The 24317-nt window shown below is 38.8% G+C and overlaps 1 protein-coding gene across 2 annotated transcripts in view; it reads left to right on the forward strand.

The window, feature by feature from the left end:
- ipo11 (importin 11) overlaps window positions 1-24317 on the forward strand; it is a 94374-nt gene that overhangs the window by 42911 nt on the left and 27146 nt on the right. For both annotated transcript variants that reach the window (XR_015086711.1, XM_086029748.1), the window contains exons 16-22: window positions 5038-5164; window positions 9940-9973; window positions 10502-10542; window positions 10626-10742; window positions 12604-12717; window positions 15754-15869; window positions 17953-18029. Coding sequence is in view for 1 of the 2 variants with exons in the window: in XM_086029748.1 (XP_085885874.1) it covers window positions 5038-5164; window positions 9940-9973; window positions 10502-10542; window positions 10626-10742; window positions 12604-12717; window positions 15754-15869; window positions 17953-18029 (626 nt within the window). In the remaining variant the exon portion in view is untranslated. The remainder of the gene's footprint in view (window positions 1-5037; window positions 5165-9939; window positions 9974-10501; window positions 10543-10625; window positions 10743-12603; window positions 12718-15753; window positions 15870-17952; window positions 18030-24317) is intronic.

The following is a 24317-nucleotide window of genomic DNA, read 5'->3' on the forward strand; positions in this document are numbered from 1 at the left end:
TTTAGGTTCGTGATATACAAAGTCTCGCTCTCTCTCATGTGGCTTATGAATACTTACATACTATCCTAGTATGCGGTATCTCAAGCATTTCATTTTATTATGAGTATGTGATACTCGCTGTTGCTTACCTCATACTCATGGCAAAATGGAGCTGGAGGAAACAAAATATCAGTGCATTGCTATAAGGTGTTCAGAAAGTCAGAAACGTATCCATATGAGCTCATAATGTTTATGTTTGACGTAACTATTATCAATTATAATTCACAATTCAATACCACTGCCAGTGCAATCCAGCTAAACTATGAGGGAATGTCATTTTTATAATAATATTTGACAGTCTCATTGAGTGTTGGGCTTTTTTAAAATTTGGACGATTCCGGTTCTGTTTCAGGTTCTTCGATACATTTCTGGTTCGTAACGATTCTCAGTTCCGATTCTTTAAAATAAATAAAAAAGAAAGAGGGATCTCATCAGAGATATTTCAGGGATGAAATCGTGTGAACTTCTGTTCTTTCATTTCATGAACTTTTTCCTGTTTATGAAACTTACTATGAGTTATTTTTAACCATTATATTAATATCAAACGGATGAACTTGAGTTTTTCATGAGAGCTTTATTTTTGTGAACCTCAAGAAAACACAAATGTGCAGCATGTACTAAAAGCACGTTATTAGGCTAGTATTGTTTTCCTTTAGAAAGAAAAGTATATATGACTAACCCAGACGCATTTGAGGGGCATATAAGGAAAATCTAGGCTATATATAATCTAGGACAATGTTTGAAAACCTTGATTGAGCCAAGGCACAGATATCACATCAGAAAAACTCTCACAGCACACTACTAAGCAAAGCGATTCACAAAAAGTAGCTACACAGGGTCATTATGTGCCTTCAGTCATCTAGTGGAAGAAAAACACATTTTTTTTGCCTGTTACTGTTCATGGTTGGCATAAATAGATTAACAAAACCCTTTTTTTAAAATTAGGAATTATTATTTTGTGAAAAATAATTGACATTGGATAATTTCCTGCGGCACACTTGATGATCTCTCATGGCACGCTAATGTGCCACACTGGTTGAGAATCACTGATCTAAGCAGTCTACGTATGTATGTCCGTGCTGTGTACGTTTTAAGCTAAATATTAGCCGAGCATTTGCATTTTTACTCGTTAAGTTCCGATTTGGCACTAGATGTACTTAGTGATTCTGACTTTGGCATAGAGGCAGTGGAGGCAGGAGGCGTTTTATCATATTTGAAAGGAAACCTCCTTTGATATTTTAATGACATTTATTTTTTTTACTAAGTTCAGTGAAGTTCAGCTACATTGTACACAGCCGCAGCGGCGAGATCCACGAGAAGGGCCTGGCGCGTGTGCAGAGTTCCCGCAGACATTAGGCGAGAAGCAGGGTACCCAAACTGGTCGCCAGCCAATCGCACGGCACATATAGGCAACCAGTCACACTCACATCCATCTGCGGACAATTTTTTGTTTACAATTAACATGCAAACTCCATACAGGAAGGCCGTAGTCCGAACTATATCCCACAACCTTTCTATAATATATGTATTTTTTGCAACTCATTCATGTTCATTTGCGCTTCCATCTACCCAAAACACAAAACCCACTTTTAGATACAACGTGAGTTCTCAGGATGTTTTTTTGTTCAAAACCATCACCACTGAGAAGGACAAACCAGACTGCGATCCTCCTTGCATACAATACATGAATAATGTGGCCTTTCTTTCCAGATACAAACTGCTTTGTCATCCCAGGAGAAGTCACTTCTTGTCTAAAGCGTTACCTGAACTCGCCACGACAGGAGGGAAAAAAACAATCTTGTGCTGATGTAGTTTACACAAAAGATTTCAATAATTTACTCTTGTTGTTGTTGCTAATATTCACTGTTTAGTTTTGTAGCCCATTTCACTACCTTTCAAAAGCTTCGAAATTGCATTGCTAAATAGACAATATGCCACGATCATTTTTAGTTGTTGGATGTAATTTTATAATTTTTAGATTTTAAAAATTGTAATTTTATACAAGCAAAAAATGTTCTCCCTGATGCCTCTAATTTTGCCTGTGCTACGCTGGCACCACTTTGCGCCAGGTTTGCACCTGCCTTTCAGATATATTATTTAAAGATGCAAAATTAGCCAATGAAATTTATCTCAGGTTTGGTGACATTGCGCGTGCTAAATGAATGTTTTTGCGTTTTTCTCCCATGAGGCACAAAGGGCAGTTTTGGCCGTTTTGCAAATGCCTGCACCAGCTGTTCGAAAAGGATGAGTTTCTGCATCTGTTTGCTTGCACAGTAGTTTCTGCCTGTTTTTCTCTCTCATAAATCAGTAGATAAGATTTAGTAGATCACGCCCACCAAAAGTGCTCACTTGCAATATAGCGGCGGCTATTTGGGATCTTTTTAGTATGAATGAAGCTCTTAGACTTTTTACCTGCTTCCTACTTAAGAATGTTTGCCAACACCACGGAAAGGAAGACCTCTCTGTTGGTTTTCTTTAAGAATTCCCCACAACCACTTATCTTTTATTTGTCTGTGATATCACTTACATGATACTTAATATGCTCAATGGGAGCTGTTGTGTGCAGCCTGATTAATCAGAGCGCTCGGAGACCATTCCCAAAATAAATTTTCTCTAGCACAGCTGTACCTGCTTGGTCAGGGTGGAAGTGTACCATATGCCTCTGCTAAAATAGAGACTTGAAGAAAATCAAAATGCAGTGCAAGACTCTGTTTGCCTCTAAACCCGCTTTAATTAGATGCTCATCTGTTCACTTCACTTGATCCATTGCTTAAATGCCACCTTTTGTTTGTGAGACGATGAGTCAAGTCCATTTAGGCTCACTAGTAGGTGTAAATTAAATGTGTTAAGATTAGAATTTCAAAAGACGGCCAAGTGTTGCTTTTTCCCCCCGCCTCCCCCCAACACAGTGGTATTAAAAATAAATGTATTTTTTTCCCTCAAAAGTTGGTCAACACCGGCTGCAGCGAATGACAATCAGAGCAAAAACTGAAAGTAGACAATAATCCAGCTAGAGCTCTCAACATCGTTTAAGAGATCCAACACCACTGTTCAGTCATATATATGACTTCTGGTAATCATGTCTGACTACCATTATTTCTTACTAACATTGTCAAGATATTTTTTCCCCAAAATTCACCCAAATTCCACAAGGTTTTAGGCATCAGACTGAGACTATATTGTCCAAACATCATGGTGCGTCTGTCCAGAGTCAAGTTGTTGCTTAGAATCTTCTGTCTATTAGCACACTCTTTGTTTCCCCCCTCTCCATGTTTTTTTAATTTTTTTATTTTTTTTATAATTTTGAACAGCTCCCTACAAAAGTGTAGTCCGCTTATCTCTCCCTTCCTTGAACTTGCAATCCACTCAGTTCTCTTAAGGCGGCCCTTAGCTCAGTAGCCACCTCGGATACAGTTGAGCTGGTGTGGAAGGGACATTTCATTTCATATCCCACTTCACAGCCCACATGATTTATTTTTTATTTTTTTTAATCGAAGCTCATCCCATCCGCACCACCCCCCACCTTTACCCCAAAACACTGTGCTGTTTAGTGTTGGTCAGCTTTTCTGCCCTTTTCTGGCAAGCATACTTTCTGAACTTACTCTATCCATCTTATCCTCTTTATCACATCCTGTATGCTGGTCAGGGTGTTGACCAATGCGGACTGCACCCTGGTCGGCATTCAATCACAGAGTCATTTGAGTGATTGATTGTGAAGAGTAGGAAGTAATCCCACGCAAGTTTGATGAACCACTCTACATCCAAGAGCCTCCTGTTACTACCACATCGTCATTAAAATAATTTTATACAAGCTGTAGATAGAGTAGGAATATTAATCGACCTTGTTAGTCAGCGTGTGTTTGGGGGATGCCGTGTTTTAACCTCATAAAATACGGTCCCCGAAGCTTCAAGTTTTACATGAAAAGACACTTTTGAATTTGCTGATGTCGGTTTCTACGTTGACAGCGCATGAATATGCTAAAGCTGAACCCATGTGGGCTGCGTGGGAACTGGGATGGAATGAGTTTTCAGTGTATATTAAAAAAATACGTATTTCTTTTCAAATGCCAGTGTTTTGTGCTAAAAAAATAATACCAAGAAATAATTTCTGTGATTTTATTTTTTATTTTTTAGCCTGTACAACTTAATTGAAAAAAACAAAACAAATGAAGGGGTAACTGAGATCATTTGGCTGCAGTGTAGTGTGCACACCCTCTTCTAAGAGACGGGCAGCTACATTGACAGAGCTGCAGGAGTTTCTGATATGTACTTGCTGTTAAGTACATGTGACACCAATCTTCCGTCTTCTTAATGTTTCGGAACTACGGAGTTGGTTATTAAGATCTAAACCTTACAATGAAAAACATCCAAGGCCAGCTACATTTTTCAAAAACACATTTGCAATCTCCCCAAATCGTAGGGAAAAATGTGTTATGGTCCGATGAAGCCAAGGTTGAACCTTTTGGCCATAATTCCCTAAGGTAGTATAGCACAAACATGACACTGCTCATGGGGGGGGGGGAAGAAAGAAAAAAACCCATAACTAGAGAGGTGATAGCATCATGCTTTGTGGATTATTTTTTTCTCTCTTTAGCTGGAACTGTGGTCTTAGCTAAGGTGGAGGGAATTAGGGATGAACAATTGTTAAATATCCGTCAGTGTTAGCATATCAACTTCTTTTCAACTAAGTTGTACAGGTTCCAGGTCACTTTAAGGACAGAACAGGTTTTGAAATTGTTAATCATGGTCTCCTTTTTTTATTTCACAAAAATCACACATTTGAACAGGGCTTCTTCTACAGTATCTACTGTGAATGCAAGGCCAGTAATGTTTCCAACACCATATCCAAACCTTATGACGTTTTGAGCGTCATGTCAGTTGTTCAACATGCCTGTTTAAAATCTCCCTTTGGTAGCTATTTTGAAGTTACTTTCTCCTGAATATACTTTGCAAGGAAACGTGTAAAATGTACTCAATGCAATCCTATGTTCTCTTCAGGTACAAGCTGATTCGACGGAGAGTCATCTGGCTAATAGGCCAGTGGATCTCAGTCAAATTCAAACCGGACCTTCGCCCTTTACTCTACGAGGTCATTCTTAGTCTCATGCAGGATCCCGACTTAGTGGTAAGTCGGCTTCTAAAAATCCACAGTTACACCAGGCGGTACAGTTCGGTTTGACTCGCCTCCGTACAATTTGCATCACTAGTTGCTTAGGATTTTACCTTTCCTCCGCAGGCTATGAAAGCGGGATGTGTATCTTGTTTCATTTCTTACCTTGGGGAAAAAGTACCACACAACCACACAGCCACAGAATTGCCATTCAAAAATGCCATTCATTTTATTGGACTACTTTGTCAACAAAATGACAAAATGAAATTTGTTCTTTCCCAGCCGTTAAGCCACACAAGCCAACCATAACGTAACTGCAATAGCTCACAAACAAAATGTTACCCAAAAGTGTAAAACTAAATAAAATTTGCACTTGATTGAGTCATCCACATTAAGTGACAGAGAGAACCAGTACCCGTGCAATATTGAGCTGCGTCTTGCATCTAATAGATTTTTTAATTACCTCTCAGTTTGTTGTTATGATGTAAGCATTACGGTATGCGTTTGTTCATGGTCACTGCAATAATATTTTGAACATACATTCTAAGATTCTACTAATTAAGGGGAAATAAGACTGCAGCTCTCCCAAATCCCATGATATCATTAAAAGTGACGCGAGGGAAGGAAGTTGTAATAATGAACTAACATATGCATTAATTATTCCTTGCTTGGACATGATGCCTGCACTTAAAAAATGGTGTTTAATTAAAAACCTGTTTTGTTTTTTTTCTTAAATATGCGCACCTATCATGGTTAAAAACAATTATTTTTTAAAGTCAAAAGGTCTCAACATACCAAGCTGGCGTCGGGTGAGTGTCTGTGAGCGCTGTTGGCCAGGTATCGCTTACACCGTGGGTGGACATTCGGAGGAAGTTTTCGCCCAATTCAACATGTTGAATCAGTGTGAAAATTGATCACTCTGATTGGCTGTTCCTTACAAAACAGTGCACAAGACAAAAAAAAACGCATGCATCACACGCATATTGACAACATGGTCACCTGGTTAGAAGAAAGTGACGACCAATATGCTTTGTTTAAACGAAGTATATTCTGCGATCATGCTTTCCGACAGGAAGTTCTGTTTTCCAATTTATAATTTTTTTTTTTTTTTTTTTTTTAATGAGCAACACTGATTAGTGCCGTCGATGGAATTGAGGGCTATTACTTCTCACACAATTGCAGAAAGTATTTTGTTTTTTTCCGTCAGCGTCGACTTCATGCAGTGTAAACCGTTTTGATAACCTACACTACTTGCTAACGTTGGCAGTCAATCAGCCACGTTGGCCTACTGTCGGCTCGGTATGTAGAGACCTATAAGCAACACTGTTTCATGGCACTTATCCGGTACATGTTGAAAATATGAAGCAACGTACTGTATTAATGATTCCACTTTAACACTTTTATTATTCATGTATTAGTTTGACGATACTCAGTTGGCTACTAGAGATATTTGGAACTCGAGACATTGCTTTTATTTTAGTAGTAAAATGGACTTTAATTATGACAATGTGTAGCGAAAGCTGCTGTTAGCTCATTTACTAGCTCATCAATCATTTTTAGCTCCAGATCAGTATTGTCTGCGTGGATTAGAGCCTCCCAGGCCACAATGAATTATTGATCTCAGATGGGCTACAGTTATACAGTGGTTCAGAATTAGTCAGTCCCGCTGGATATCAATTTTAAAAAGCTGCTGTTCCCCGAAAGAAGTAGTAATGTACAATGGTCAAATGTGCACTTACTACACACAACAATTATACTTAAGTGTCTGTGTTTGATTCAAGGGAGAGACATCGATTTGTACCTTCAGCTCATCTACTTAAGCATGCTCTCTTGTGTTTAATATTTTAGGATATATTTTTAGTGATCTAGATAAGAATTCAATAGATTGAAGAAAAAAAAAATCTTTACAAGTGCAAGACATAATGGCGTTACAGTGGACCCCTGCATGGATTTACTACACTTTTTAATGGGACTACTTATATAAGACATGACATGCAACATATAATTTCATGTTTTTGAGATAAACTGGGCTGGAATTTACCAAAGTTCTCGACAACATAACTGTCACTCTGTAGGATCGTTCCCAAAATGCTATATGAAATGAACAAGCCTGCTTGTGTATTGAATAATAGATATGGGGGATTTGTTTACAACAACGACCATTTGACAAAGTCATTTCAAGGGGGCCGTGAAGATGGAATGTGATCTCTCGCATAAATGACAAACTGTTATCCGGTAGAAACCAGCTCATTGAAGATCTGAACTGAATGTCCCTTGAAGTAGGCTTCAGAATTCATTAGCCTTATAGTGACGACATCGGAGAGTTTAGCTGCGCTCTGTCAGAGCAACAAGACCGTCACCAAAGAAATGTACATCAAAGACAACACAGCAACAAAAGACTCTTCTCTCTAATGACGATGTCCTCCCGCTGCTTCCACGTTCAGGTTATGCATATATATTTGCATATTATATACGCATTATATATGCAAATGCTAAAGGGGAGCGAGGTGTCAAGTTGTTTTTTTTTTTTTTTTTTTCTTCAAGCTATTTGCATTTGCAATGGGAGGTGTTGATTTATTTTGAATTTGTGGCTAAGCTTGCTTTGAAAACGTAAAGCCCATCTGCAGGGGTGAGGGGGGGGGGGCTTATTAAGATGTTCAAATATGGATGTACCCTTTATGGACCTGTAATGGAATGCAGCTGCGTATAGTCATTGCAGAAGATACGTAATTGAGGAACTACAAATTGAAGTGGATTATTAACCTGATTGAGGAAATGTAATGAACAAGCTTAACTTGTGTTGCGATATTCCATGTCACAGCTTTAAGTACTAATATCTCTTACATTCGTGTTTGTGTTGCATGTTTGATCCATTTATTTCATTTTGTGATATTTTGTGATGGCACAATGGAGGTTTTCCCAATCTGGTGGTATTTATGGGAAATTTAATCAGTTTTATGCTAAACATGTAAAGGTAAGTCAACTCAACTTCACCCCAAGTGGAAACATTTCTGTCACGCTCAGTGAGCTTTGTCCAACTAATTTTCTCCTTAATTAGACTTTATAACCAATGCATTTTTCTCTCACACGGTTTGAGAATGATTATTAGTGTTATATCAGTTTTTCAGGTAGGTGCTCAGACAGATTGTTTTTCTTGTGACCCAGATTATTTTTCTTTTGACCAAATTTCAGTTGTCCTCCACACTTTGTACACTAATTGAAATGTAGTTTGTTAGAATTAAGGCCAATGCAGACAACATCTGACGGGGTGATGCCTCGATCATTGTTGGTCCAATATGACCATTTCCACTTAACAATAGTTTGTGCTGTAGAGTGGGTGTTTTGTGTGTGTGTGTGGGAGGGGGAAGAGTGTGCGGGTGTGTGTGTGTGTTTTTTATTCATGCTGTCAACATGTCATTTTTTGCGTGTTTTTTTTTAAGCCCATCACTGAGCGGCGCAGGTTTTGCGAGTGTTTTTTTCGTCAGGGTTCGTTCAGGGTTGTTAGCCAACAGTTTTAACGGTTGCAAACGTTTTTTTCTTGTAACGTTGAACGTTGATGTAACGGTCATTTGGGTAATTTACTTCTCTTATACCCTGTCCATGTGGAAATTAGTTAATGTATACACAAAGCTCACTAGTTCACTTAAATGGCATGTCTCCACAATGTGTTATCTAAATTGAATAAATTACAGTGGATGTTACACAGCGAAAGATGTGGTCATATACTCTCCCTAAAAGCTCATTCCAAACCTTGTAAAACCCCTTTATTGATATTGATAACATTTGTCGTAAAAAAAAAAAAGAAAAAAAATGCTGACTCATATTCTCGCCTAGGCATCCGCGCTAGTTGAGGATAAGGGCTGCAAAGTACTCACTGTAATGGACTTTTTAAGTCTCCCACCAATGTCTTCACTCGCTTGCTTTCCTTAATTCCTGTCTTCCATCTGCTTGCTCTTCCCCCGGGCGTCATTACCGCTTCTATCACTCTGACATGGCAAGATTGCACTCTTTGGTTATGAAAGTGGATGGTGGCGTGACTTTGGAAAGCAGAAGATATGTCGACCCAGAGATACTTCCACAGCTTTTACAATATTTGGATCTTGTCTTTGTACTAAACCTTACGTACAATAACTGAGTAGTTTACGATTGAAAGCAAATACTGTAAAACTTACCAACCTACTATAAAAACAAAACATCATCCCTTTTACTGTTTTTTTTTATTGCTGACTACTCTCAAAACTGTAACTTGATTTTGAATGTGCTTGAAAAGTGCTTGGATTTGACCTTGGTAGAGGTATGAACCCCCCGGTCCTGTCAATTTAGCTAATGGATTGCTGTGACATTTGCGGCCCAGTCAATTAATGTAATGAGAACTTTTCATTTACTTTCCACATTTTTTACACCTTTTTCAATGTCAAGCTTAGTTGGTGAGTACATCATGTGTGCATTATTAGCCTGTTAACTTTTGGCGGCTGGGGTTGTTCTGCCATTGCAGGGACTTTGTGCATGTAGCAGTTTACCATAGCTGACTTCATGTTGCACTTATTTAGACAGTAAACTTTGTTGAGAATATATCCACAGCCAAGTAGTGCTCTTCTTTTTGCTTTAATTGCTTCAGGACATCAATATTCAACAATCGTTTCCATATAGTCAACAGAATTCTTAAACCATTACTTGATTAATCCAGTAATTATGTCTATACCTAATCCAGACTGAATTGATGAGAGGGAAAGTTGATTTTTTTTTTTTTCAGTGGTTTTTCTTTTTCTGATGTATTATTTTCCCCACAGGTGCGGATTGAGACAGCTACAACTCTGAAGCTCAATATCCTTTCAGTACTTAGACAATTGATTGAATTACTATCAGGGATTCTCAAAGTGTGGAACGAGTACCACCGTTTCTATGTTGCCTCCCTATTTTCTTTCATTTGAGATGTATCACTGTCACATTCATTCTTCATTGACAGCAAGGACAGTACTGTACTGTACAGTCCTTGGTTAGTTCTAAATACTGTATAATGATTAAATATACATAGACAGGGCTTTAGCTGGATCTTAGCATTTCAGAAGGAGCCCCAAAAACGTGACTAGGTGATTTTTTGGGGGGCTGAAAAGGTGGGGAAAGAGATTCCACATAAAAAAAAATAGAAAACAGATAAATAAAATGTAAATACCTGTAGATGAATTTGAAAAATGGTGAATGCCGAATATAGGGGGCCTACTGCACATAGTATTTACAATTATAATAAGGCTTGTATCCACTAATTCACTATGGGGTTGTTGCTGTGATTAAAAAAAAAAATCCTTCTTGCCTATAAAACTTCAGTTTAATCCAACCTTAACTCAACACTACCCGTCGATGACTTTGAGTTCCGGACAGAGCAGTTCCTCCCTGTGAGTACTTGTTTCGCCTCTGTTCAAGGGCTGTTGTTTAAATTGAGAAAATATTCACCGTAACTCTTTCCTACTCCTCACAGTACTTGGAGTCCATCTTTGGGCTGCTTTTCCAGCTCTTGCAGCAGGTGACAGAGTGTGACACCAAAATGCAGGTGCTCCATGTCATCTCCTGCGTTATTGAAAGAGTCAACACACAGGTGAGGTTTGGGGCATTGACGAGCCTGGAATTGATCATTTATTTCAAGCAAAAAGAAATGTTTTTGAGGGAGATCCAGTGGTGCAGTCTGTTGCTGCTTGGAGGAAACATCACTCAAAGTAATCACCCAGGGGGGTCTTCCCGCAAAGGATCTCAATGATTTGTCATCCTGACAGTGGTAACACAAATGACTTTAACTGCAAGCCTTTAGGCGGCTCTTGCATCCTTGTCATTCGTCACTTAACCCTGTGGCGCAGATCACCCTTTTTCACCGCAGTGATTTAAATCAACGGCATACCAAAATGATTATATATTTTAGCATTCAATAAGTTGCCCTTATCCATGTCTGCTAACTAGGGGAAAAAAAAAACTGACCCTCTTAATGACCTCCCCAGGCACTTTTCAGATCCACTTTAAGCACCTTGCATTAAACGATGCCTTGACTTCAATCTGTCACAGAAATGGCTTTCATCCATGTGAACTGTCAGTCTGGTTAAGTCTTCCCCCAGTCCTCGACCCTGACTAAACCTCCAGAGTCAGCGCGAATCCTATTAACATTCTAACCCCGCCATAAAGGAATTGTGGCCCCACAAAGACTGTTGGGAGATTGAGGAAAAATACACAATGAGTGTAGAAAATGATAAAAAAAAAATGTCAAAAACGTTTTTGGTCTCACATTTTCAGACTATAAGTTTGTTCGCAAGCTCGATCTCTTTAAGTTCCTTGTCTCCTACTGTCTTTTCCCTCTCAATTAATGCTCCTTACAAAGTTGTGTAATCAAGCATAAGATCACAGTTTGGGTTACATAGCCTGGTCACAAAACCATCACAGAGTACGTGAACATCTAGAGCCTGTTACTACCAGGAGAAAAAAAAAAGTTTGGAAGTTAAATCTTGGCTAGCTCTCCAGACACTTTTTTGAGGGTAAAACACTCCAATTAGCCTCTGGCGTTTTAATATTACATTATCAACGATGTGCAGTGAGGATGGCATAGTGGGCGGCATATGTGTATTGCATTGTCATTATGAGAGCACTTTACACTTCAGTTCACCTTTTGAATGTAGCTGCTGTTTGAACCACAATAAACCACAAATGGGATGCAGCATATTAAACTGTGAAGGACATCATCATCTGCTGGAGGATTACAGTGCTTTTATTATACTTGCTGCATAAAACTACATGCATCAATTTTTTCCAAGTTTCACATCAGTGATGATGTGAATATAAGTTTAAATGGTTATCTCTGTGTTTGACTGGTGACCAGTCCAGGGTGTAGTATATATAGTCAGCTGGGATAGGCTCCAGCTCCCTGCAAACCTGAGCAGTGTATGTGCCACAGTAATTGGGTAGATGATGCATGGTATTATGTTCAGCCGAGGGGGCAGCAATAGGCACATTCTTGTCTCTGCTCCCTAATAGTGCAGTGGAACCACTAAAGTTGAACGTAATCCGTTCTGTGATGTTGGCTGACTTCCAAATTCAACTTCTAATCTAAAAAAATAAATAAATAAATAAAAAGGGAAATCTAGTGAATTGTTCCGGGCTCAAACTGTTGCCATCATTAAATCTTCAACTGTACAGGCAAAATTGTCATTATCATCATATCATATCATTTCATATGAATCATACAAATGTAAATGAAAGTGAGACCTCTGAAAATAAAGCGACTTAATCTTTAATGCAAAGGAACCACAAGCCCTTCTCTGGGTTTTCTTCATGCTCATTGTAGCTGTTTATTATATCAGCTATATGCTGATTTACAATATGCTTTGGAAAAAAAAAAGTTAATTGCATGACTTATATGGTACCAGACACTTATGTTTAAATTTGCGTATCACTAGTAGTTTTTTTTTTTGTTTCAGATCCGACCATATGTAGGCTGTCTGGTGCAGTACTTGCCCCTCCTTTGGAAGCAATCGGAAGACCACAACATGCTACGATGTGCTATACTTACCACTCTTATTCACCTTGTGCAGGTAGGACTCGTTCCAAATCAAGGGCTTACCGCTGCTTGTGCCTCAAATCTTCTCATGTTACTAGTGCTTGTTCTTTGAAGTATTTTCGTTCTACTGTAGTACCTGCAAAACAACTCAAGGGACACAGTAGTCTCGCCTAATGAACATAATAACACCAATCAGCTTGACAATGATGCGTCTGCAATACACCGTCTCATTTGTTACTCACACTATAGAATTAGTGTCATACAGAAGTCACAGAGGGGCATGAACTGAAGATAGCGGCATGTTTACACACAATTGTTGTCTAGAAAAGGTACTGTTGGCATTTTCAAGGCAGATTTTTTTATACCCTGGCCTAAAAGAGACTTTAGTTACCAACTTCAACACAGACACACACACACACTTACACGCCTCACTCAAGCATAGGTTGAGACGAAAAATCCTCATCCTAAAACCATGTTCAAGCGTCAAACCTTATGTGGTGCTGAGTAAAGCCCAAGGCAACACAGTGCTTTTCAAATGCCACAGTGCTTAATATCAGAAAATCATTTGAAAAAATATCAGAAAATTGACAGATGTTTCAGTCGTATAGAACAGTGTTTCTCAACCTTTATTGAGCCAAGGCACATATTTCACATCGGAAATCTCAAGGCACACCACTTAGCAAAACGATTGACAAAAAGTGAAAATTGATTGGTGACCCAAACACCTTCTGTCATCTGGTAGAAGAACATTTTATTGCTTTGCCTATTACTATAAATGGTTGGCATAAATAAATTGACAAAAATGTTTTTTTTTTTTTTAATTAGAAATATATTTTCTTCGTCAAAATAATTGACATTGGATAATTTACTGCGGCTTACCTCTCTCGCAGCACACTAATGTGCCACGGCACACTGGTTGAGATTCACCGGTTTAGAATATTTTGGAGAGAACATGGCATTCACGTTCCGAGATTCAAACATTTTCTATATCACGTGACCTTTCACAACAACAACTTGTTTCTTGGTATGTTAAAGTTGCTTTTAGTGTTTGATGATCATTTGCATGTGTAGTTTTTTTTTAAAAATAATGTTCTTATGAGTTTTTTTGTAGTGGTCTCCCTTTGCTGCTTTGTCTGTTTTATTGTACGTCTGTGAAACGACTTTGAGTGTCGAGAAAAGTGCTATACAAATAAAATGTATCATTTATTTATTTATTTAAATTATTATTATCTATATTATTATACCCCACTGACCTCTACTATTCGGTTTTTTTAAGATTCCAATGCAAAGGAATGCCTTAACAGTCCATTTTGTATACTTTAGCACACTTCAAGTGTTCTGGTTTTAAGTTGTCCATATGTGTCAATGTGAGCCTGAACTGTTTGTCAATATAGTATGTGCTCTGCGATTGACTGGCAAGTGGCAATCAATCCAGGGTGTATCCTGCCTCTCACCCAAGTCACGTCGGATAGGCTGCAGCTTATCCGTGACCATAATGAACATCATGGCTTTATAAAATGGACGAAAGGCTGGAAGAAGTTCGACTTTGAAGCATTGACTGCAGCTTATTTAAATAATGCTTGATCAAATCATTGATTGACTTGTTTTTTAATATTGTTCCAGCATGTCCCTCCTAAAAGAAAATTCCATCGTTCCCTAGACACCAGTATCACTTGAAACGTCATTGAATGTGTATGACCAGTAAATAGTAGGGATGTCACAATATCGGCAATATAGTGATATCGCGATATTAAAATTATGTCACGATATTAATAGCAGCAAATCTGTTTAAAAGCCCATGTTGTTTTCCATTTCTGCAGTTCCAGCACCCTCTGGTGGTTAGTTTATTAGTGCAGTTTAATTTGATGCATGTTGCATGCAAGTGCCTCAAGATTAGGTGTTCGGTCATTTTAGGTCATTTATATACATTGGTTAATGTTAACTGCTAATTAGCATTGTACAGAGACATGCAACTGCTCATGTATGTTTTATTTTTGTTTATATTTCGTGTTCTACAGAAACCATACACACACCTACACAACCAAAACAAACAGAAATTAAATTGAAAAAAAAGATTGCTCACATGAACAAAACTATGTTCTAGCCAATAAAAGGGCCCAAGAATCAGTCATACCAACAAATATTATTCAACATCTCCGTCGGCCCGCTTCAGCCGATCACAGCATTGTGAACTACATAGACAATAATACTTAGCGCTGCTTAGCCAATAGGAGCGCTTGACTGGGCAAGCCTATTTTTATTAAGCACGATTGGCTGGCAACCAGTTCGGGGTGTCCCCTGCCTACTGCCCGATGACAGCTGGGATAGGCTCCAGCACGCCCGCGACCCTTGTGAGGACAAGCGGTATAGATAATGGATGGATGGATGAAAACAGAACCTTGTGATGCTTTTTTTTTTGGTTAATATGAGCTGTTTTTATTCATTTTTTTTACAGCATCGGGAGCTTTCATTAAGTATTCTGAGCTTTTTATATATCGCTAACCTCGCCACAATATCGTCATAATTATCGTGTCATGAGTTCATATCGTGATATTATCTTATCGTGACATTTGGATATCGTCACATCCCTAGTGAATAGTCGGTGAACTACATCTTTAATTTACAACTAAACCATTTTGCGACCAATTTAAGTTGACATACAGTACTTTGAAATTGGAGGCTATGAAATGCACATTGCTTTCAAAGGCAATCATTATCTCTTAGCGCAAGTAGTTTGTTCAAGCCGACGGAACCTCCATTGATACAAGATACTGTTAGTTAGTCCAAGCAATGTACATACATATCCCTATCCTGAATATCTTTTAGATGTCCCAAGGCAGTTATGTTCTTAATAATTGAACAAAGGCACATTTTAGTCCGAGATGCGAACTGAATCCCTTGCTATGATGTATTGAACTGGGAATAAATCAGTCTGTGCTTTGTTCTACTGAACTTAACATTTGTTCCACTTCATTGTTAGACATCTGCGAAGAACACGCATTAAGTTAAAAGTACAGTTCCATCTTACATTGATCTCTTGTATCTGTATTTTTTTTTTCTTTCTTGGCAGGGCCTTGGTGCAGAGAGCAAGAACCTTTATCCCTTCCTTCTTCCTGTCATCCAGCTAAGCACAGATGTCTCCCAGCCACCTCATGTGTATTTGCTGGAAGATGGATTGGAGCTTTGGTATGATCACTGACGGTGTTTTTTGTGGTCCACTACAGTCCATTCTGTGATACTGGGGGACATACAAACTAAATCTTCCATTGAGATCAATTATATTTGGAATAATTAGTTTCAGTGGTCAAACCGTTGTCATTGTAAAGCTTTATTAACTGAACAGTTAATGTTCTAATTTAGATTGATTGTCTTACAAGTACTAGCAGAAGTTAACCATTTAAATACCTTATTTTATGTACAATTAGGTGCACCGTATTATTAGGCACAATATCAATGAACGGGTCTATTAAAAAAAACAACATACATAAGACGCACTGGGTTAAAAGGCACATTATCTTCGTGAAGCATTGTATGTTAAGTGGTTTATTCTAATTGTACCCTATGTTTATTTAGTAGATTTAGGGCTATTAGGCTAGGTTCAGATCGGTCGTAAGCATCGTGTAGCAAAGCACGTCTCACTTGCTTTTGTTTGCCGTGCAACTACACGGGGGTTGCTTCGAGTGGAGAAGTCAAGGGGATCCTCCACCAGATGGGGGGAAAAAAAGTCTGAACATTGCTAGTCAGTCTGGTGATCTGTTGTTGTGTTATTACTTTGACGAATTCTAAATGCGATCTTGGTTAACAGTTCAACAGCTGTGAACAAGTCAATGCAGTGCACTCAAATGCAATGTGCTAACACCCCTAATGCCATCACCGGTACTGGCTTTTCAACTTTGCACTATAATCCGGATGGTCCTTTTCGTCATCGCCACAGAGGACACAATGTCCATGATTTCCAAAAACTGAAATGAGGACTTGTTTGACCACAGCACACTTTTCCACTTTGCATCAGTCCATCTCAGGTGAACTTGTGCCCAGAGAAGCTGGCACCAGTTTTTGGTTTTGTTGGTATATGGCTTTCACTATGCAGGGTAAACTTTTAACTTGCATTTGTATATGCAATGACAAACTGTGTCAACTGACACTGGTTTTTTGAAGTGTTCCTGAGACAATTTGGCAATCGCATTTACACAATGATGGATTGAATGAGCCATCGAAGATCATGGTTATTCAGTGTTGGTTTTCTTCCTTGTCGCTTAAATGCAGAGATTTCTCCATATTTTTGAATGTTTTGATGATATTCTGGACCGTTGTTGAAGACATTTCTTACAATTGTATTCTGAAAAATGTTGCTCTGTCCTAGCTTTTTTGTAATTTAGTTTGCAGGCATCAAATTCAAAATGAGAGAATATCTGAAAAAACACAATAACATTAATCAGTTTTAACATTAAATATCCTGTCTTTGTAGTGTATTCAATTGAATATAGGTTGAAATTTATTTGCAAATCATTGTATTCTGTTTTTTATTTTTACGTTTTACACAATGTCCCAACTTCAATGGAATTGGGGTTTGTCAATGTACAAAGGCCAAATGCTAACACTTGCGGTAGTGGTAAATAGGTTGCCCCATGTAATTATCTTTTAACTCTGCTTATTTCCATGCAGTCAAGCATGGACGGAGCTTGGGCTACATGGCATGGCGCGTGGTCTTTCTTCTCAGTTTGTTTTAGATACATATGAAAGCACACTCTCATATAACCTTTTGTTGCACCTGTGAAAGGTTTGGCTGAGTGACGAGGATTTTTTTTTGCAGGTGTTACCTTTTTGTTGCCCTCCTGTCATCTCTTGTCTTTTTAACTCTTGTCCTTAATCTCGCTCTTTGTGTTGCCGCCCAGCACTGCAGTTTAAGCGTGATGTAAGAGCTTGTGGCAAATAAGCCTCCGTTTCTGTCCTATTCTTTTATCTTCTCCGATAAACAGTCCTGCTCAAAATATTTATTTGCTTTGTTTACAGTTAGGTTGTCATCCAATTCGACTTTTATCTTCTGTCAACTTGCTCTCGGGAATCATATCAGTTGTTTGCGATGTGCAAGATCAAATCTTTCTGCTCAAATTCTCATACATTTTGAGTAAAAGCCACATGCTTTTGACAAGTGTGTTCAAGATAGACAGTTTATTTTTCCTCAGTTTCAAAGATTGTGTGAGTTTTGAGAGTTTTAATGAAAGCCTTATCTTATCTTCTCCCTCAACCTGTCCCTCTTTTCATGCAGGTATGTGACTTTGGAGAACAGTCCGGCCATTACCCCCGAGCTGCTCAGAATTTTCCAGAACATGTCAGCGCTACTCGGTGAGCCCTCTTGAAATTTCTTTCTGCTCTTTTGGTTTGGATTATTCCCCACCCTGTCAAACAACATCACGGCATACTTCACTCCAGCATTCATACATGTGTTGGATACTTAAAAGGCATCATGCATATGCATGCGTTCTGACAGGATGACAGATGTTTCCGTCAGCACGCCATGAGCTGGGCTTGGCATAGACACGGCAAGGTTAAGTATGAGAGAGACACCACCAGATGCTGGCAAAATGTACAGCATGACCAGCTCCAATTTACAAAAATAACTTCTTGCTTCTATTGTATTCTATCCCCAAGGCAGAAATTGACTTTCATTGTGCTGTTGTCTATAGTCTGCAATACACCACAAAGAACCAATTCACACACTCCCGAAGGAGAGATGAATGATAAAGCAGCTCAACAGTGTAAAATAATTCCTCAGATTGTGACCAGGGCCGTTTAGTTACCATATTTTCCGAACTATAAGCCGCTACTTTTTTCCTAGGTTTTGAACCATGCGGCTTATATAAAGGTGCGGCTATTCTGTCGATTTTTCTTCCGCTGATAGGGGCACTCTAACCGGAATTACAATACAATAGAATACAATTGCCAATCAACAGGATGTGACTGCCGGTGGAGGAGTTCAACAGGCAAGGGCGCTATGCACTAGGTTATGCATTAGGTGGTATGTGGAAGTAGAGCATTAAAAGGTGGACGTTAACTGACAAACTGGAGTGGCAGCGGGCAGTGAAATGAAGATGAGTACTTTATTTTCTCTTGCTTCTGTTCCGTTTTAATCAGCGAAGTTGCTGCTGTGTTAAAAAGCACTGTTAGGAAAGAATCTGTTCAGGTTCATGTACATTTACAGTTCAAAATCGTTCTGTGAATGCAGTAAATATCGATTGTTTCACCATAGATAGGTGCGGCTTATATAAAGGTGCGGCTCATATATGGTTTTTCCCCATTATTTCTTTGGAAAAAAAATAGTGGGTGTGGCTTATATAGAGGTGCGGCTTATAGAAAATACAAAACTTAAATTGCCAGGCCGCTGTTCAACGATTACTATTAATTCATGCAAATATATTTTTTATAGTATTAAATAATACCATGTTATCGATTCATCCATTTTCTATGCGGTCTCAGCGGCAAGAAGCAGGGTACACCCTTGACTTGTCTCAAGGAATACCGTATATACACATTATTTGTATTTTATTGTGATTATTTAGATAGTGTTTGTTCAGTACTCAGTTATATTTGTGCCGCATGTCTTCAAACTTGGTGTCCAACTCCTCCCTAACCTTCTTGGTCCTCTCCCTTCCTGCGAATCACTGCATTCTGGTCGGATAGTTTCTATGCTTTCCCCCCGCGATCCTTTGTTCTTTTTGTATACATTTTAAAATGGATTTCAGCTTTTTGCTGCATACTGCAGAAACCTCTGTTTCACAGATGCCATCTCTGATCTGCAGGCGATGTTTGGTTTTAACGCAGGTCTACCTTGAAAGTAAATTGCCACCGCAGAGTACACTCCACTTGTTATTTTTTCCTGATGGGAATATAAGGGGTCGTCTGTTTGAGGTGCGATCTTTATCAGGTTCAATGTTTAGGTTGTAAATTTTTATGGATGGACGGATGGCTGGATTGATGTCATGGTCATGATAAATTACACAACACATAAACCTTAAATCGGTTGTTGAACGCTGTTAAAAATGCCACACAGACGAACGGCCTGTAATAATGTCATCACATTTTTATTTATGTTATTGTTGTTTAGTGTAATAATCAACAATAACAGGTATGCACCTGCGGGCATAGCTGGCTATTGTCATGCAGTCAAATTTTTTAACAAAGGATCCTGAATTACATCGTAAGGATTAAGCTGCTCAGCTAATGGATGAATGGATGGCCTTCAATCAAAAAGACTTAATTTTAACACTCTTAAGCCTGCCAATGCCACAATTGTTCGTGACATCCTTTTCTGATAGACAAGTGTGTAACGGAAAGAAACTCAACATCTTTTGTGGATAAAATCTTGTTGGTTGTGAAACAACGCTCACTTTGCCAATATCATCAAAATATGTTTGTATTTAACTCACGGTCAGAAAAAGTAACTGTACTTTTAAGTAACGTAACCCCACAGAAGCAGATGACTGAAAGCTCCTGAAGGAATGACATTTGTAAGCATGAAAAACAGCTGGGCAGTCAATCTCTTGACATTGTACGATCCTGTTGTGAGGAATCACAAAGATATTTCCAGAATGAGGACTGAAAATTTGTGCGATCCTGTGTGATGAGCCTGGGTGTTACTACATCACACTTAAGCAGCCTGTAATGATCTTGGCGCTGGCTACACAAAGCTCTGTCAGCAGGCCAGTGACTGGTGGGAGGTAGAAAGGAACTGTGTGATTGAGCACCGGGATGCTGCTTTTTTTGTGTGTGGTGAGGAACTGTATTGATTTGGTGCTTCTGCTGCGCACTGAATGTGACAGACTAATATGAACACTGGTTTAGACTTATTAGCTTACTTGAGCGTTTGATCATTCCCAGCATGGATTGGAATCAATTAGATGGAAGAGCAAAAGACAGACAGGACCAGCCATAGATCTTCATCTTCCACTCTGCAGCTGCTGTGGGGAACTTGTGGCTTGTGGGTCATATGTGGTGAAAGCATTAAGATCCAACTTCTTTTGCAACTCTAAAACCAAAGCAAGCCTAAGATGACCTGTAAGAAAAAAACGACTTCAAACATTTAAGCCACAAATGCTCAGTAGGCATTTGTAGTAAACCATTTTTAGAGCATTCCATCAGAGGGCTTCATCGTCATCATCACCAAAAGTGAATGGCACAGGACAGTTTTCAATATGACATTGATTTGTTGTTATTTTGTTCTGGCCATGCCCACCTTAAAAAAATATCAAGCATCATGGAAAAAAGATTGACCTGATTTTGTCAACTATTATTATCATTGGCTGAGCTTACTATGGAGACCTGTCGCAGTGCTCTCGTTTACGTTTTAATATCCTGTCCCTTTCAGTCCTATCTCTCACTTAAATTTATTTTAGAGCCGACTCTTGTCCCACTCCATGTCTCTTTTGGGATGCATTCTTCACTGAGGAGACGCTGACTCTGCTGTTAGAGGCAAAAGTATTGAAGAGACAACACCGCATGCCTCTTCTGAAGTTCTTAAACTTTGTTCTCTCTTTGGCTCAAATGTATGTTCCCTAATGATAGTGTGGATTGTGGTGCAACGTAGACACGCATTTAGCTACGTTCAGGTCAAGTAATGTGTCACTGTTGATTCTGAAACGTTGCTTGATGGTAAACAAAATCAATTTTTAATTTCAAATAAGCATCTCGCTCTTCTGAGGCAAATTAAGCCTTACTCTGAAGTAAAACTTGAGCGTTAGAGTTGAGAGTTGCCTCCTCTGTGTTACTTGAAATTTAGGCCAGTACAATTGGGATTAAAAGGTTGCCTGATTTGTTTGTATGGGTTTGATAGTATAGGTTTCAACATGACATCCTAAAGTTGCTTGATGGTTGACAATGTCATTACTCTCTATAATTCATACCACAAGAATTATAAGCCGTAAAATCCCTGTCACTGTCTCGTCGATTAATACTGTATTTGGGGCATCGCCGTGTGTCGGAGGAACAAAAAAACATTCACAGAGGGCCTCTTCATCTGAAATTCCCGATCTGAATTTGGGTCCTTTACCACAGCCATCACTAACGTCAGTGTGCATGAGACGTGTGCTGTAAGAAATGCACATAAGGGAACAAGCTGTTCTTGGTCAGAGCTGCTACATTGCTAGCATGACTTATCCCTCACGGAGTGCTTTGGTTGTTGTCTCAAGAGGTAAATACTCCAGCCAAGGAATCCGAGACTGATGGTTGGTTGTCCTCGACACGGTGCGCCCTTGTGTGCACAGCAAAACCATGGCAATGCCCCTCGGTCACACCTTCTGTCTCGACTATTTCTGACAGGCTATTCTTGTCTCATAGGACAATAATTAAAATAAAATTTGAGGCAGAAGTTGCGGCCAGAGATTGTAATATTAATATTCTTCTGTCAGGTTTTACTGTTTTAACATATGACAAGTATTTTTTTTTAATCTGCAAACTCCCTCTATAATTTATGTCAAAATATTTCCAAACGTAGTTCTTGGCAGTAACACATTATCTTATCTAGCCAAAATGCTTCTACCCTTCACTTCTTGCATTGATTATTTCATTTATTTATTTTTGGCTGGAGGAAGTCACATTAGCAATTTTAAAGCTTAATTGCCTTGAATACGCTTACAAGAGCAAATCTCCAGTTGCTCTAATGAAAGATGATAGCTTGGAATAATGGCAGCAGGTCAAGACAAATTAGCACACATTTAAAAAAGGTTGTCGCTTTATTGCAGTCGACCAGAAAATATGTAGGGCGTTGGGAAGACTATTTTAAGCATGCATTTCCACATAACTCCATAGAAAATTCAGTAAATGAACTTTCCACTTCTTTTTTCTTTTTTTCGGTCAAACTAGTCAGTTATCACATTTGGCTCCTTTTTATCGCAGCATCCGGCGGTTCATTTATTTTTGCCCATGGAGAGCAGTGCAGAGATGTGGGCCATAGAAAAGCGTCTGGCTGGGATTGGTGTCGCAGCTTGCCAGGTATGTGGCCTGGCCTGCCTGATAAAAGAGCCTCGCTCCATCACCGCTAAACTGGAGCAACAAATTCCCTAATTAGAATGTCAAGAGCCTTGCCTTGGCCTGACTCAACGAACATTTTTCTCTGTGTAATACTGCCACCTCGCCCCCCAAGTAGGACGCATTTCAGCCGTGTGTCGAGCACCGACAAGAAGACGCATAAACAGCAGCGGGGTTTTTTTGTTGTTGTTGTTGTTGTTGTTGTCAGCATAGCACTGACAGCTCAAGTGTTCATTAATCTAACAGCCGTTTTATTTAATGTTACTATATTTGTAAGAGGAGTAGTAGAATGCACTGCTTTGAAACAAATTAAGGTAGTCAGTTCTGACAGCACCAGCCCACTTTGTAAAGGGTTGCTCGAACTTTTCCAGGTTTGTAATTGCAATCCTCGCAAGGCAATTGGGCCACATCGTTAAAAGCTTTGAACTGTAATTGCTTTTGTTGTGTATTAAGCTTTCAACTAAGGTTTATTTACACATTGTATTTTGAAACAAAAACATGTACTATTTTCTCGCCAAACAGAATTTAGTACCAGAGGATTTCCTCTTTTGTTGCGTGACTACATACTCTTATGTTTTTGCAAAAATTATTTTATTGCCCATTTTTAACAGTGAAATTTTGTATGATAGGACCACATATTTATTTACGTTTTTAACATACTAGAGATCTAGGGGGCTGGTAAGCAAAATTCATCATACACGTCTTTAATGGTTCTTGCATAAGACTTTGAAACCTGTATTTATTTTCTCACATTTTTTTTCATAAAAGTGAACCTGTATTGCAAATTTGTTTGGATAAACATAATTTATGGAGAAAAAAAGAAATCTGCAAAAACAAGACACCTACCTCATTGACATATTTGCGTCAGTGTGAAGTGTTGTAGAACGGCTGCATGGAAAATGAAAGCAAATTTGTTTGCTATACTCAGACTGTGTTCTATTTTGTCAAGCTGTTTATATTCATTCATGGACACCTGGGGTTCCCTGGCTTCATTTGTACTAGCAAGTAGCAAATGATAAAAAATCTTATCAGGTCCAGGCTCCAGTGCTCTGACATGGATGACCCTACTTGAATCCAGAATGAGGATTCATTGTTTCCACATTTTGATGTGAATATCTGCTTGAATTGGCAATTCTTCAGGTCCGCACACACTAGGTTGGACGTAACTTATCAATAGTAGCCGAAGTCGTAGATGTAAAAAAATACCTGCATCAAAAGTCGGGATGGATGTTTTCCTTTTGAAATAATACTTTTAAAGGAGCGGAATAAAATGGTCCTTCTTCTGATAGCAAACCAGTTGACACTGACTCAACAGTGCCTCTGCTTGCGATCGAATTGATTCAGTTGATTTAATAACACTCTATTTACATGCAAACCAGCATTCCCAACGAGTAAGTCATGATTAAAAGTATTTCCCCTAACATCAAATGTTTTCTCAAACTTTACTTCTGGCTGAAAAAGGTCACATGTAATCATTTAATCGAATATAGTTTGTCAATGACCGAGTGGTTATCTTCTATACTTCGCAGTTCTGAGGTTCTCGGTTTGAGTATCAACTTCTGTCTTCTCGTGAAGAGTTTCTGTCAACTGAAAATGACATCAGTTTGTCGG

Source organism: Filicampus tigris, chromosome 5 (genome assembly GCF_054856515.1).
Source record: "Filicampus tigris isolate MCC_2025a chromosome 5, RoL_Ftig_1.0, whole genome shotgun sequence".
Classification (NCBI taxonomy): Eukaryota; Metazoa; Chordata; class Actinopteri; order Syngnathiformes; family Syngnathidae; genus Filicampus; species Filicampus tigris.